Source organism: Macaca mulatta, chromosome 19 (assembly GCF_049350105.2).
Source record: "Macaca mulatta isolate MMU2019108-1 chromosome 19, T2T-MMU8v2.0, whole genome shotgun sequence".
Taxonomy (NCBI): domain Eukaryota; kingdom Metazoa; phylum Chordata; class Mammalia; order Primates; family Cercopithecidae; genus Macaca; species Macaca mulatta.
Window position 1 is genome coordinate 43913232 of NC_133424.1, and position 16441 is coordinate 43929672.

Below are 16441 nucleotides of genomic sequence, written 5' to 3' on the forward strand. Positions count from 1 at the left end.
AAACATCAAAAGACAAAAGCTGGCCAGGCGCAGTGGCTCATGCCTGTAATGCCAGCACCTTGGGAGGTGGAGTCGAGAGGATCACCTGAGGCCAGGAATTCAAGACAAGCCTGGGCAACACACTAAGATCTCATCTCTATTACTTTTATAAAATCGTATATTTTGGGGCTGAGTGCAGTGGCTCACGCCTGTAATCCCAGCACTTTGGGAGGCCGAGGTGGGTGGATCACCTGAGGTCAGGAGTTCGAGACCAGCCTAGCCAACACGGTGAAACCTTGTCTCTACTAAAAATACAAAGAATTAACCAGGCATGGTGGCAGGCACCTGTCATCCCAGCTACTTGGGAGGCTGAGGCGGGAGAATCGCTAGAACCTGGGAGGTGGAGGTTGCAGTGAGCCGAGGTTGCAGGGAGCCACTGCGCTCCAGCCTGGGCGACAGAGCGAGACTCCATCTCAAAACAACAAAAAATTAAGTGTTTTTGTAAAAAGGTAGAAAGTCAGGCCTGTACAAAGGGGGCTCCCCTAGAGACCTGGATTGGAACAGAATCCCTCAGGGGACCCCCAAGCTGGGGTCTCCATTTCACAGGGACCTGTGCTTCCCCCGGTCAGTCTGCCACATGCCTGCCTTACAATGCCATTCACCAGCTCTGCTGCCGAGAGACGAGAGTGCAGACAACTGGCCTCTGTGAGCCACTGTGAGCCACCCCCGGTCCCCGCTGATGCGCGAGAGGTGAGCGCTTCACAACACGCTCCCCGAACTATGTCTCCAGAAATTACTACCAGAAAAAAGTGAGTTCATTAACAAATTATGTAGGAAAGAAACCATACTCAATGATGTCCAGAACTAGCCGAGTCAGAATAAAGATTCCAGGCTTTGAAGGTGAAGCACCAGGAAAACAGAGTTCCAACACATCTTGCTCCCTCCCCAGTTCCTGCCTCTGAGGACCCTCCTTTCTACCCACTCCATTTGCCAATAAATCAATAGCACTCAGCACTAGAACAAGCTCTGCCTGCAGCAGCTCCTGGAACAACCGTGAGAAAAGTGCCCACTCAAACCAAAAATAATATCCATCAGTAAAACCCATTAACGATCAAGTCCCACATGCAGCAGAAAGGGTGCAAGCCAAGTTCTGCCCTCAGGCACTAATGCATAATTTGTCTATGAGGCCAAGACCTAAGCGACGGACGTCGATCTTCTTTCAAAGTCATCTCGCCGCTCAGAGACGGGAAGAGCTACCTTTGAGTTTAACGCACACTTGAGGGGCGTCTCCTTTAGTCTGTTCTGGATCTCGGTGGATGCTCCGTTCTGCAGCAATGTCTCTATGACGCCTTGGTAGCCCCAGCGGGCAGCAATGTGTAGAGGGGTGTCTCCTTTCTCGTTGCCAATGTCAAGCCTGCACGACTCCACGTCGTAGTAGACCAGAGCCTTCACACACTGCAAAGAAATGGGGAAAGAGCATCGCTCATGGACGTACCAAGCCTCGACAAGGTCTGTGCTCTCCTCGGCCTCCTCACCAAGCAAATGCGCAGTAATAGACAGAACTTAGAGGTGTCACAGTATCTGATCAGGACACCTCAATCTTTTTTTTTTGAGACAGGATCTCTCTCTGTCATCCAGGCTGCAGTGCAGTGGTGCAGTAATAGCTCACTGCAGCCCTGAACTCCTGGGCTTAAGCGATCCTCCCGCCTCAGCCTCCTGAGCAGCTGGGACTACAAGCATGCACCAGCATGCCTGGATTTTTTATTGCTTATTTTGTAGAGACAGGGTCTCGCTCTGTTGCCCAGGCAGGCCTCAAACTCGTGGGCTCAAGCAATCCTCCCATCTCGGCCTCCCGTAGTGCTGGAATTATAGACGTGAGCCACCGTGCTCAGCCAGGACACCTCATGCTTGCAAAAGGATGAAACTGCCAATCAGTAAGAAGTGGCTGCAAAAACTGTGATATCTCCATGTATAGAACAGAGTTACTACAGCAGGCCTAAGACTGCTAACCACTGAGAAGCCTGCTTGCAAGACTGCTAACCACTGAGAAGCCTGCTTGCAAGACTGCCTGTTGGCCTGAAACATTCTATGGGTGCCTGGATGTGGGGAGTGTTCCCAAAGTTCCCTAATTCATTAGGTGGCTCATACTGGGCCTCAATTGTTTTATACAATGCGGTTTATGCTGAGCGCTGAGTTTCTTCTGGGAGCATGGCATTTTGGAACATGCTGTCCAGAAGGTGCTTATGGGACTAGCCTTCAGTAACTCTTGGGGACTGAGTTCCTCCCGAGTGGACCACACTTCCTGTGTGGGGTTCCAACTCACTGCTGGAAGAACTGAGCCCACCCTGTGTGGTTCCATGAAAAGAGATCTTTTTTTTTTTAAGACACAGTCTCGCTCTGTCGCCCAGGCTGGAGTACAGCGGCGCAATCTCAGCTCACTGCAACCTCTGCCTACTGAGTTCAAGTGATTCTCCCACCTCGACCTTCTGAGTAGCTGGGATTGTAGGTGTGTACCACCATGCACAGCTAATTTTTGTATTTTTTTTGGTAAAGATGGGGTTTCACCATGTTGGCCAGGCTTGTCTTGAACTCCTGACCTCAGGCAATCTGCCGGCCTTGGTCTCCCAAAGTGCTGGGATTACAGGTGCCAGCCACTGTTTCCGGCCGAGAGAGACTGTTTGAAGCTCACCCCTGCTCTCCTCTGGACTCCACCATGTGCCTGTTTCCTTTGCTGATGTTGTTCTGTGGCCTGCTGTAACAAACCACAGCTGCGAGTGCGACTGTCTGCTGAGTTCTGTGAGTCCTCCCAGCAAATCGCTGAGCCCAGGGGTGGTCTTGGAGACCACCGACACAACACACGATAGATCACTGCAGCTATTAAAGAATGTGCTAGATGGCCGGGCACGGTGGCTCACACCTGTAATCTCAGCATTCTGGGAGGCCGAGGCAGGCGGATCACTTGAGATCAGGAGTTCAGGACCAGCCTGGTCAACATGGTGAAACCCCGTCTCTACTAAAAATACAAAAATTCGCTGGGTGTGGTGGCACACACCTATAATCCCAGCTACTCAGGAGGCTGAGGTTGGAGAATCGCTTGAACCCGGAAGGCAGAGGTTGCAGTGAGCCAAGATCCCATCACTGCACTCCAGCCTGGGTGACAGAGTGAGGCCCTGTCTCAAAAATAAATAAATAATAAGCAAATAATAAAAACAGAAAATGTAAAAATTGAATATGTACACAAGTAAGAACCAGACGGTAGCAAGGATAAATGAAAATGATTTGACTTCAGGATAAGAAAATGAGCAACTTCTTTTTAAATTTTTGTTACTTCAATATGGCATCTGTAATATATTAAATATTCCTTTTTTTTTTTTTTTGAGATGGAGTCTCGCTCTGTCACCCAGGATGGAGTATAATGGTACGACCTTGGCTCACTGCAATGTCCGACTGCCACGTTCAACTGATTCTCACGCCTCAGACTCCCGAGTAGCTGAGATTACAGGTGCCCGCCACCATGCCCAGCTAATTTTTGTATTTTTAGTTGAGACGGGGTTTCACCATGTTGGTCAGGCTGGTCTCGAACTCCTAACCTCAGGTGAACTGCCCACCTCAGCCTCCCAAAGTGCTGGGATTACAGGCGTGAGCCACCGTGCCTGGCCTAACATTCTTTCATATTCAAAAAATTTACACACCCAGTGTTTCAGTAATTATTGACACAAAATACATTAGACTAATGAGATATCCCGACTTCTCTACGAGTGGGAAAAGGTGAACACAGCGCCCCGCCCCGGGAACATCAAGGGCCACTCACGTCCTCGTGGCCGTAGGTGCAGGCCAGGTGGAGCGGGGTGTTCCCGTTGTTGTCCTGCACTTCCGCGCTGGCCTTGTAGTGCAGCAGCAGCAGCTGCGGAGATAAAGGAAAGCGATGAGCAGGGCACAGCTGGCTCCCTGGGAGGCCCGGCCTCCAGTCTTAGCAGGGTGAGGTCGTTTGTTACCATCTTCAATCTCATTTCTGCTACTACTCAAACTATACCAACACCCATCCTTCCTGACAGTTTAGAGACTGAAGAAAAAAGTCTAAAGCCCCACCTTTTCTTCTCCTAGATGATCAGGAAGTTTTTCTTTTTAGAGAGAGGGTCTCATTCTGTCTCCCAGGCCGAAGTGCAGTGGCACGATCATTGCTCACGACAGCCTCGACCTGCTGGGCTCTAGCAAACCTCCCGCTTCAGCCTCTCAAGTTGCTGGGACTATAGGCGTACACCGCCATGCCCAGATAAATAAAAAAATTTTTTTTTGGTAGAGACAGGGTCTCCCTAGGTTGCCCAGGCTGGTCTTGAACTCCTGGGCTCAAGCAGTCCTTCTGCTTTGGGCTCCCAAAGCACTGGGATTACAAGCGTGAGCCACCACGTCCGGCCAGGAAGTTTCAAATCTAAACCTAACGATCTTGTCCAGGAGACCCAGAAAGTCCTCCCAGGACACCCCGGGAGTCCTTGGACTTCCTGACTACTGCTGCAGCAGAGCTGCCGTGGAACGAGGAGGACACAGCACCAGGAGACGGGGGTGCAGGGTAGCCAGCATGACCGTACAGTCACCCGCGCAGAACACCAAGCTCCCAGGTGCAAAGCGACAGCCCACCACAAAGGCACCACTGCTCACCGTCACGCTCTGGTAGCCCTTCTGACAGGCCAGGTGGAGTGGAGTGGCCCCGTGGTAGTCTGTGGCATTTACCACGGCGCCCTTGGAAACCAGGAGGTCGATGAGGGATGCCTGCCCTGTGGAGCAGAAGGCACAATGGAGAAGGAAGGCACAGAGGACTTCCACACCTTAACTGTAAAACCACAACACTATTGTACCCTGCTAGTCCTGGGCATGAAACACACAGTAGATACTTTTGCTGCTAGAGAGGACCTACAGGTAATATCAAGTAAGGCTCTGCAGACTCCGGACACGTTGGGGTAGACCTTGGAGGGGATCCAGCCAAAGTCCACCTCTCAGCAATAAAAAATAATGGAAAAGAGCCTTACACTTCCAGAGGTTCCATGACTCATCAGTTCCTAAGATGGAATATTATGCAGCCATTAAAAAATACAAGTAGGCCGGGCGCGGTGGCTCAAGCCTGTAATCCCAGCACTTTGGGAGGCCGAGACGGGCGGATCACAAGGTCAGGAGATCGAGACCATCCTGGCTAACATGGCGAAACCCCGTCTCTACTAAAAACACAAAAAATTAGCCGGGCGAGGTGGCGGCGCCTGTGGTCCCAGCTACTCGGGAGGCTGAGGCAGGAGAATGGCGGGAACCTGGGAGGCGGAGCTTGCAGTGAGCTGAGATCTGGCCACTGCACTCCAGCCTGGGCGACAGAGCGAGACTCCGTCTCAAAAAAAAAAAAAAAAAAAAAAAAAAAAAAAAAAATACAAGTAAACATATTCTTGCATAGTGCTAAGAGAAAAACTGCACACAGCAGAATATTATGAGCCCTAGAGCACCACATATTTTATGCACCCACACAAGCACGCAGACACCCCAGACACTCATCCACCACAACGATCTCTGGGAGACAGGGATGGCCGGGGACTCTGGAGGACCTTATGTTTTCTATCTTGAATGTGCACTTTATTTTATTTATTTATTTATTTTTGAGACAGAGTCTCACTCAGTCGCCCAGGCTGGATCTATCTCAGCTCATTGCAACCTCCACCTTCCAGGTTCAAGCAATTCTTCTGACTCAGCCTCCACAGAAGCTGGGATTATAGGCGTGCGCCACCATGACAGGCTATTTTTTGTATATTTTGTATAGATGGACGGGGTTTCTCCGTGTTGGCCAGGCTGGTCTCGAATGTCTGACCTCAAGTGATCTGCCCACCTCGGCCTCCCAAAGTGCTGGGATTACAGGCATGAGCCACTACGCCCAGCCAAATGTATACTTTCAAAGACAATAATATTTTTTAAAGGCAGGGCCACAAGAACTGCAAGCTGACGATTTTGAGACCGTTCCCATAGTTCAGATTCAAGCCTTCCCTCGCCGGGCCCCCAGCCCGGGGCAGCATTAGGCAGTGTTTCCACGCTGTGGGAACCACGCAGGGGGTTCACCCAGCACAGGAGGCAGCAGGCTGGCCGTCGAGGCCTGTGGAACATTTGCTCCTCTTCTCCTTCCGGCCCTTGGAGGGCGGACCCATGACGCAGCCCCAACTGCCAACCCCCAGCCCATCAGCCAGGCCTCTCTGCTGGGTCGCCTTGGGCACCATCCCTTTGCTGTGACAGCCCCTAGGGGCCAGCCCAGGACCACATACCACAGAGAGCAGCCACATGGAGAGGGGTGTGCCCCCTGTCATCTCTGGAGAATGGAGTGACAACTGAGGGATCATTCAACCTCCTAGAATACAGAAAGAGACAGAAAACTACACAGGGGAATGGCACAGCAAAGCCTCTCCCTGACCAGGTAGATAGGCAGGTGCCACGGAGAGAAGGCGGTCCACAGCATGCCCCGCAAGATGTGTGTCTCCGGGACTGTCCCAGGGCTCACCCGGCGTGAGGAACAGAGGTACCTGGCCCTAGAGTCTCTCCCCGACCAACCCTTTAGGCCTCTATACCCAGCAAAATAGCCTGACAAGGATAATGAGAAACCAAAAATCTTACTGGGAACAACGGACATTCCTCCCATCCTAAAACCTCCTTTCTGAGGCTGGGGCAGGCCCTATAACCAGCCTACCCGGGCGGCCAGTCCGCCAGTGAGCAGTGCTTTGACAACCTGCAACCTATCCGATTCTCCAAAGGGGCAGCTGCTGTCATCTCCACTGTAGAGCAGAGGCAGCTGGGGGGCAAGGAGGACAGTCCTTATCTGCAGTCACACAGTGCACAGTGGAGAAGGTCCAGGAGGCCTCCTGTCTCCTGCTTCCTGGCACACCGAGCCTCCACCAGCACCTTCTTACCCAGAGACGAGTTTCTCGCAGTCATCGCAGAAGCAGAGAGGGTGACACATCTTTTGGACGGCATCTTTATCGTGGTCCTCTTGGCTCAGAAGTCTCTCTACTTCTTTCTGGTTACCCGATGCAATGTGCTGAAAAGTGACATCCAAAATGCTATCCACACGCAGGAATTAATTATTAGAAGTAAATATTTTGAGAGCCCTTTTTTTTTTTTTTTTGGATGGAGTCTCGTTCTGTTGCCCAGGCTGAAGTGTAGTGGCACAGTCTCGGCTCACTGCAACCTCTGCCTCCCGGGTTCAAGCCATTCTCCTGCCTCAGCCTCCCGAGTAGCTGTGATTACAGGCATCCACCACCACGCCCAGCTAATTTTTGTATTTTTAGTAGAGATGGGGTTTTGCCATGTTGTCCAGGCTGGTCTCAAACTCCTGACCACAAGTAATCCACCCATCTTGGCCTCCCAAAGTGCTGGGATTACAGGCGTGAGCCACTGAGCCTGGCCGAGAGTCCTTGTAGAAACGTTCATCTATGTGTTTATGGATGAAATGATTTGCTCTCTGGCATTTCCTTCGTAATCATACTGGCGGTGGGGAAAGCAGGCGGGGAGAGATGAAACAACTGCACAAAGGTGGCCTCTGCTCATTCTACTACTCTCTTTATTTCTGGAAATGTTAAAAGTTTTCCATAATTAAAAAAACAACAATATGCCTGGAGCGGTGGCTCACGCCTATAATCCCAGCACTTTGAAGGCCAAGGCAGGCGGATCATTTGAGGTCAGGAGTTTGAGACCAGCCTGGCCAACATGGTAAAACCTTATCTCTACTAAAAATACAAAACTTAGCTAGACGTGGTGGCGGACGCCTGTAATCCAAGCAACTCGGGACGCTGAGGCAGGAGAATCACTTGAACCCAGGAGGCAGAGTTTGCAGTGAGCCAAGATCACACCATTGCACTCCAGCCTGGGTGACAGAGCGAGACTCTGTCTCAAAAAATAAAAACAAAAACAAAACAAAACAAAAAGTGACAAAATTCATAAAGCAATAGGAATGGCGGGCAGACAACACATCTCTGAACATCAGTGTGGATTTTGCCACCTCACTAGAAAAAGCCTCAGTCCTGTTCCTCTTGCATTCTTTTTTGTTTGTTTGTTTCAGTGAATCCCTACAGGGTGATAAATAACAGAATTTATTTATTTTTTTTAGAAACAAGGTCTTGCTATGTTGCCCAGGCTGGAGTGCAGTGGCACAATCAGAGCTCACTGCAGCCTCAACCTCCCAGGCTCAAGTGATCCCTCCCACCTCAGTCTCCCATATAGCTGGAACTACAGGTGCACACCACCAAGTCCAGCTTCATCTTGTATTCTGTTTATTTATCATTATTATCTTTATTTTTATACTTGCTATGGACTAGGGGATCCTCTTTTATTCTAATAGAGCCTCAGCCTGCAATGGAAAGAGAATAGCTGCAATGAGCAGGAAACTCCATCAACACACAAACCTGCGGAGCTCACCCTGTGCTTCCTGGACGTGCTTCTTCCCCGGGACCCACTCTGGCTCCAGGTTGCCTGGAAGCCCAGCAGCCTCCCCCAGAGGGCTCTGCCCTTGCCCAGCCCTCACGGACTGCCCTGTGGGCACCTTAGCGGCCTGCCTGTGGCCAGTGTCTGAGCAGAGAGCTGCCCCCATGTGCCAGGTGACCAGACCATCAGGAAGTCAGGCACCGTGTTCTCAACCCAGTGCACACACCCACAAACATCTGACAAGGGGCTCCTTGAGCCCAGCAGAGGCATCAGCTCTGCCAGGGCTGCCAGCAGAGGTGCCACTGAGCTGGCCTGGAAAAATGAGTAGTATTTTGAGGAACTGAGAAAGCAAGAGGCCTGGCCTGTGCCCAGTGTGTGCTGCCCAACATAGCTACAGCACAGCATGCGGAGGGAGATGGGGAAATGTGCTGGTCTCACTCTGCCACCCAGGCTGGAGTGCAATGGCACAATCATAGCTCACGGCAGCCTCCAACTCCTGGGCTCAAGTGATCCTTCCACCTCAGCCTCCTGAGCAGCTAGGACTACTGGTGCCCGCCACCACACCTGGCTAATTTTTGTATTGTTTTATAGAGATGGGTACTCATGATGTTACCCAGGCTGGTCTCAGGCTTCTGGCCTCAAATGATCCTCCCATTTCAGCCTCCCAAAGTGCTGGGATTACAGAAGTAAGCCACCCCATCCAGCCTTGATCCCAGATTTAAAACCTCAGCATTCCTACCACCCATTCTGACTGAGCACAGAATGGAACTTCAGGGTTTATGTAGACCACCACCCTGATGGAATTTTTTTTTTTTTTTTTTTTTTTGAGACAGAGTCTCTCTGTTGCCCAGACGAGAGTGCAATGGCACAATCTTGGCTCACTGCAACCTCCACCTTCTCGGTTCAAGCCATTCTCCTGCCTCAGCCTCCCGAGTAGTGAGACTACAGGCATGCGCCACCACACCCAGCTAATTTTTGTATATTTAGTAGAGGCGGGGGTTTCACCATGTTGGCCACACTGGTCTTGAACTCCTGACCTCAGGTGATCCACCCACCTCGGCCTCCCAAAGCGCTGGGATTACAGGCATGAGCCACCATGCCTGGCCAACCCTGATGCTGCCAAGAGATGCAGCGTTCCTCACCCACCTTTACCCACAGAGACGTCCTGGTGTCTCACCTTAAACAGGCAGTCGGTGGGAGATGAAGTCATCTGAGAGAGTAAGCTCATTCTCTGCTTAAGGAACAGCCTGTCACCAAATCCCTCAGACTCCTGCAGGAAAAAAAGCAAATGCACCACGAGACGTCGGTGCAGATCCTTCAACACACAGTGCCCCAGCAACAACCCCGGCTGAGCAGTATCAGCTTCCCGAGCAGTATCGGCTGTGCCTCTCACCCGCCTCACACAGGACCTGCTCACTGAGACGGAGGACGGGCTGACATCAGGCAGGGAGAAGGGCTTTCTGGAAGTGGAGGCTTTGACAGTTGCTCCCGGCAGGGGAAGGGGGTGGCGGCGGCACCCTGACTGCATGTATATGTGGAATGTGCCATCTCCAGCGTGGAATGCAGCACACACCATCGTCCTCCAGATGGAAACTCACACTGCCCTGGCCTCCCTCCCTCCCTCCTCACGCCTCTGACCAAATGCCTGCACAACCCAATTCCCTGCTGTCTTCTCTGGGGCCTTTGGGCAGGAAAGCCATTTTACAAGCTGGTCTCAGTTTCCCAGTGTCAACCAGCTGGAGAGAGAGGGGTGTTGCTTTTCGGACGTGCCTATTAAATAATATGGCCACATGGCCAGGCGCAGTGGCTCACACCCATAATCCCAGCACTTTGGGAGGCTGAGGTGATCAGGAGTTCAATAAGAGCCTGGCCAACATGGTGAAACTCGTCTCTACTAAAAATACAAAAAATTAGCAGGGCGTGGTGGTACACGCCTGTAGTCCCAGCTACTTGGGAGGATGAGGCAGAAGAATCACTTAAACCCGGAAGACAGAGGTTGCAGTGAGCTGGTATCACACCACTGCACTCTAGCCTGGGTGACAAAGTGAGACTCCATCTCAAAAATAAATAAATAGGCAAGGCGCAGGGGCTCATGCCTGTAATCCCAGCACTTTGGGAGGCTGAGATGGGCGGATCGCCTGAGGCCGGGGGTTCAAGACCAGCCTGGCCAACAAGGCAAAACCCCATCTCTACAAAAATACAAAAATTAGCCAGGCATGGTGGTGCATGCCTGTAGCCCCAGCTACTCCGGAAGCTGAGACATGAGAATTGCTTGAACTCAGGAAGCAGAGGTTGCAGTGAGCCAAGATTGCGCCAATGCACTCCAGCCTGGGGACACAGCAAGACTCTGTCTCAATCATCACTCGATCAATCAATAAAATGGCCACGAGGGCCAAATCCAGGAAGATATATGGGGAACTCATGACACAGACAGAGATTAACTACTCCTCCATCTCTTTGGGTGTTTCAAGGATCCACCCCAATTAATAAGTTTAGATCTTCATATTGGTAATGTTCACCCAGATACAAAAATCTAGGATTGGGTGCAGTGGCTCACTCCTGTAATCCCAGCACTTTGGGAGGCTGAGGCGGGAGGATCACTTGAGCCCAGGAGTTTGAGACCAGCTGGGCAACACACAAGACCCCACCTCTGCAAAAAAATAAAAAATTAGGCTAGTGTGGTGGTGCATGCCTGTAGTCCCAGCTACATGGGAGGCTGAGGTAGGAGGATCACCTGAGCCCAGGAGTTGGAGGCTGCCATGAGCCATGATCATGCCACTGTACTACAGCCTCAGTGACAGAGCAACACCCTGTTCAAAAAGAAAAAAAAAAAAAAAAAAAAAGGCAAGGGCCGGGCACAGTGGCTCACACCTATAATCCCAGCACTTTGGGGGGCCAAGGCGGGTGGATCACTTGAGGTCAGGAGTTTGAGACCAGCCTGGTCAACATGGCGAAACCCCGTCTCTACTAAAAATACAAAAATTAGCCAGGTGTGGTGGCGGGTGCCTGTAATCCCAACTACTCTGGAGGCTGAGGCAGGAGAATCACTTGAACCCGGCAGGTAGAGGTTACGGTGAGCCAAGATTGCGCCACTACACTCCAGCCTGGGCGACAGAGCAAGACTCCATCTCAAAAAAAAAAAAAAGGGCAGAACTCTAGGTATTTTTCGTAACACTTTATGAAATCATTTCTAGCAAGACAGTTCGATGCTCCCTTGAGCACCTGCAACCAAACCGTGTAATGACAAATTCGCTTCCTGAAAAAGGGTCTTGGTGGGAAGTAAAGGGAATTTCTTCCAGCCAGCAGCTGGCAGAAGGCCCCCAAACTCGGACAAATTTGTGGAATAAGGATGTCTCCTTACAGCCCTCTAAGTTTTGACTTGGAGGTCCACCGAAAGATACAGCCGACAGCACCTCTGGGGATAGGCCATGCCTGGGGGCCTCTGCCAAGCAGGGTCCTCCCAGCAGTTCCCCCAGGAGGGTTAACTTAGCAAATGAATACCAGCACCTGAGAGAGGCGCTTTTGCCCCAGCTGCTGTGTGCTATATAAAGCTCTAACAATCCGCTTTACACCGCGGTTCACAGCTGAGCAGCTTAGGGTCAGAGAAACATCACACATCGTTATCCGGGTAAATCCAGCAGTCTTTCTGCAACTCTGGTTAACGATTTAGACAGCAGTGATGAAGAGAGGTAGGTCTCCCAAGACTGAAGCTTCAGGGAAGAATGAGCTATTGGAAGAGGTGGGGGGGACATCAGCAAGGACTTACTAGAGAAAGGGGTACATCCTTTTTATGAGAAACCCAGTAATGTAAGGAAGGCCAAAAGCATGCAAAGCTGCAGCCAAGAATGGTACAGGTTCTTTCTTGTCTTTTTTTTTCTTTTATCTTTTTTTTTTTTTTTTTTTTTTTTGAGACATGGTCTTACTCTGTCTCTCAAGCTGGACTGCAGTGGTACAATCATAGCTCACTGCAGCCTTGAACTACCAGGCTCAAGTGATCCTCCCACCTTAGCTTCCCAAGTAGCTGGGACTAAAGGTGTGCCACCATGCACTGCTAATTTTTTGTAGAGATGGGGGTCTTGCTACGTTGCCCAGGCTGGTCTCTAACTCCTGGCCTTAGGTGATCCTCCTGCCTTAGCCTCCCAAAGTGCTGGGATTACAGGCGTGAGTGACCAGGCCCAACCCAGATTCTTTCACAGTTCTCTTTTTTCATTCACAAAGGTAACACTAGAGTCATCCCAGCAATTTATTTTCAGAAAGCTGAAGTCTTCATTTATGAACATGTTTAAAGAATGTTGAGTGGGTGTGGTGCCTCATGCCTGTAATCCCAGCACTTTGGGAAGCCGAGGTGGGAGGATCACGAGCCCAGGAGTTCAATCCCAGCCTGGGCAAAATAGCGAGACCTCGCCTCTACAAAAAATTTAAGAATTAAAAAATTAGCCAGGTGTGGTGGCGCACATCTGTAGTCCCAGCTACCCAGGAGACAGAGGAGGGGGGATCCCTTTCAGCACAGGAGATGGAGGCTGCGAGCTAGGATCACACCACTGCAGTCCACCCTGGGTGACAGAGCGAGATCCTGGCTCTAGGAAAAATAAAATGCTATGGTCATCTCAAGTATATCTTGCAGAGAAAATTTCCATGAGACTGCATTCTATAAAGTCAATAGTAAAATCTAACTCGATGTCCTCATATTTAATCCTTAATACTTTTCAGAAACCTCTTCTGCTGTGAGAAGATACACTTGGGCTTTTTCCCAAGGAAACACCATTGATACATAGCAATGACTCTCCACATTCCTAAAGGGAACGTCATTACTTAAACCCGTGAGCAGCTAGGCCATAATACAGACAGAATCATAACAACAAGGAAGCCACCACGCCTGCTCTGTCAATTACAGACCACAGCAAATAGATGAGCATCTCTCAATACCTGTAGGGTGGGCTTCACAGCCAGCCTGAGGATGATGCATACTTGTTCTCAAGGTTTCACCAGAACCAACCATACTCCATCCAGGAGGGCAGGACCAGGGTCCAACACCCTGACAAGAGGGGTGCCTTGGACTGTGACCCTCCCTTGCCCATCTGAACCAAACACTATTCTTTTTTTTTTTTTTTTTTTTTTTTGAGGCGGAGTCTCGCTCTGTCACCCAGGCTGGAGTGCAGTGGCCGGATCTCGGCTCACTGCAAGCTCCGCCTCCCGGATTTACGCCATTCTCCTGCCTCAGCCTCCTGAGTAGCTGGGACTACAGGTGCCCGCCACCTCGCCCGGCTAGTTTTTTGTATTTTTTAGTAGAAACGGGGTTTCACTGTGTTCGCCAGGATGGTCTCGATCTCCTGACCTCGTGATCCGCCCGTCTCGGCCTCCCAAAGTGCTGGGATTACAGGCTTGAGCCACCGCGCCCGGCCACCAAACACTATTCTTAAGGGCATCTTTACACCTCAGATGCAGAGACAAACAGACGTGCCCAAGATGTCTGAGCCTGCAGAAGGAGTGGACTCAGGCTGGGCACAGTGGCTGGCGCCTGTAATCCCAGCACTTTGGGAGGCCAAGGCAGGCAGATCACTCGAGGTCACGGGTTCGAGATGAGCCCAGCCAACACAGCGAAATCCCATCTCCATAAAAATACAAAAATTAGCCGGGCATAGTTTTGCGTGCCTGTAGTCCCAGCTACTTGGGAGGATGAGGCAGGAGAATCGCTTCAACCCGGGACAGGCGGAGGTTGCATTGAGCCGAGATTGCACCACTGCACTCCGGTCTGGGTGACAGAGCAAGACTCAGTCTCAAAAAAAAAAAAAAAAAACAAAACTAAGGACTGGACTCAAACCCTCAAACCAACACCAGCACGAGAGAAGCAACCTCTCAAATACTACTCCCAATCTGCCTGCAATATTTTCTGAAATAAAAGGAGGTGTGAGAAGCCAACGGATACTATTTGGTCAGCCACCTCCTTACAATCTGGTGAAGGCCTCCACAGAAAGTGAGAAAAGAGAAGACAGCCACGCTATGGGGGCAGCTAGGGGACGGGAGCATCTTCGAGAGGTGGACACTTCCTTCCAGGTGACCAGAGACAACCCAGGCCCAGCAAGACACAGCAGAGTGATTCCTCTGCAGGGCAGGAAAGCCGGCCAGGGAGTGAACTCTCAGGCCAATCAGAGTGCAAGACCCAGAGGGCAGGGCAGACACCACTGCGCGCGGAGTGAGGGAAACAGGTTCCCAGAGCCTCAAAGAAAACAAGTCAAACTCACAATTCTTACTCCCCAGCCATGGAAATGAAAAGAAATTCGGAGGCTGCACACACACACAGGTAGAGACACAAGAGCACACACACACACATTCTTTTTTATTTATTTATTATTTATTTATTTATTTTTTGCTGTAGAGACAAGGTCTCACTATGTTGCCCACACTGGTCTCCAACTCCTGGCCTTGGGTGATCCACCCGCTCAGCCTCCCAGAATGCTGAGATTATAGGCATGAGCCACTGCACCCAACCCACACACACCCTCTAGAAGGTTGCTGATTTCCCCCTAAATATGGAAACAAGGCAGAAGGAAGTAACTTTTCAAAAGAGCCACAGCCAGCCACATCTGAGATGCGATGGATGACCCCCAATTTCATTGGCAGCGAGTGGGGGAATCAAATCAGACTTCAAAGAAGAAGAGAGATTAATTCTTCATCAACTACCTGAATACTGTCAATGAGTACAGCGAGATCATGACCTAAAATGTTGGTTAAAAAGGTAACTGTGTTCATTTCTTGTCACCGCCAAGTCATGTGGAGGCGGAGGCTCGGGTGTGTTGAAGATTCAGCTGCACCCATGACCCACCGCCATAGCCAACGAAGGCATTGCACTGCTGTGCCTGTGACCCACTGCCATGGCTGAGAAAGGCCTTGCACTGCTGTACCCATGACCCACTGCCATGGCCAAGGAAGACATTGCTGCTGGCGGTGTAATGGACGTTAACACTGCTTTATGAGGGGTGCTGAAGGACACCCTCATCCACGGTGGCCTAGCACATGGACTTTGCAAAGCTGCCAAAGCCTCAGACGAGTGCTGAGCCCATCTTGGTGTGCTTGCATCCAACTGTGATGCGCCTGCGTGTGCCACGTTGGGGAGACCCTGGGTGCTGAACACCAGGTCAAACTAATTAAGGTTGATGACAATGAGAAATGAGGGGAATGGGTAAGGCCTCTGTAAAACTGACAAGAGAGAGGAGACCCTATGAAGGGGCTGGCTGCAGCTGTGTAGCAGTTAAGGACTATGACAAAGAATCTCGGCCCAAGGATGTCATCGAGGAGCGCTTCACATGCAAGAAATGAACGAATAAAATGCTGGCTCACATTCCTCAAAAAAAAAAAAAGATACAATTGTGTATGCACAGAAAAAAAAGACAAATGCTAAAATATTAATAAATGTCACCCCTGGCTAGTAAGTTTACGGGAAGTTTTTGTTGTCTTCACTGCCATTTTATAGTCTGCAAATATTATTTGTAAGCAAACATTAGTCTTCTAATTAGAAAAAAATTAAGCTATTCTTTTTTTTTTTTTTTTAAGACGGAGTCTCGCGCTGTCACCCAGGCTGGAGTGCAGTGGCCGGATCTCAGCTCACTGCAAGCTCCGCCTCCCGGGTTCACGCCATTCTCCTGCCTCAGCCTCCCGAGTAGCTGGGACTACAGGCGCCCGCCACCTCACCCGGCTAATTTTTTGTATTTTTTAGTAGAGACGGGGTTTCACCGTGTTAACCAGCATAGTCTCGATCTCCTGACCTCGTGATCCGCCCGTCTCGGCCTCCCAAAGTGCTGGGATTACAGGCTTGAGCCACCGCGCCCGGCCAAAATTAAGCTATTCTTTTGGGGAAAAAACAGTACTCTCTCTCTCTATATATATATATATATAAATGTACATCCATATTTGAGACAGAGTCTCACTGTGTCACTCAGGCTAGAGTGCAGTGGCGTAATCTCGGCTCACTGCAACCTCTGCCACCCGCATTAAAGCAATTCTCCTGCCTCAGCCTCCCAAGGAGCTG

The 16441-nt window shown here is 50.6% G+C and overlaps 1 protein-coding gene and 1 long non-coding RNA gene across 51 annotated transcripts in view; one reads left to right on the forward strand and one right to left on the reverse strand.

Annotated features, from left to right (window-relative positions):
• The window catches only part of ANKRD27 (ankyrin repeat domain 27), an 81353-nt gene that overhangs the window by 25770 nt on the left and 39142 nt on the right, over window positions 1-16441 (reverse strand). For 48 of the 50 annotated variants that reach the window (XM_077982046.1, XM_028840040.2, XM_077982047.1 and 45 more), the window contains 6 exons: window positions 9593-9685; window positions 6906-7033; window positions 6267-6349; window positions 4636-4751; window positions 3791-3883; window positions 1237-1434 (listed from right to left, as the gene is read on the reverse strand). In XM_077982046.1, the coding sequence (XP_077838172.1) occupies window positions 1237-1434; window positions 3791-3883; window positions 4636-4751; window positions 6267-6349; window positions 6906-7033; window positions 9593-9685 (711 nt within the window). Of the gene's footprint in view, window positions 1-1236; window positions 1435-3790; window positions 3884-4635; window positions 4752-6266; window positions 6350-6905; window positions 7056-9557; window positions 9686-16441 lie in introns of all 50 variants that reach the window. The other 2 variants (XM_077982009.1, XM_077982008.1) reach the window with 1 other exon arrangement.
• On the forward strand, window positions 12282-15836 carry LOC144337370 (uncharacterized). The gene is made up of 3 exons (XR_013410412.1): window positions 12282-12559; window positions 12900-13543; window positions 14191-15836. It is a non-coding gene; the product is annotated as an uncharacterized LOC144337370 (long non-coding RNA).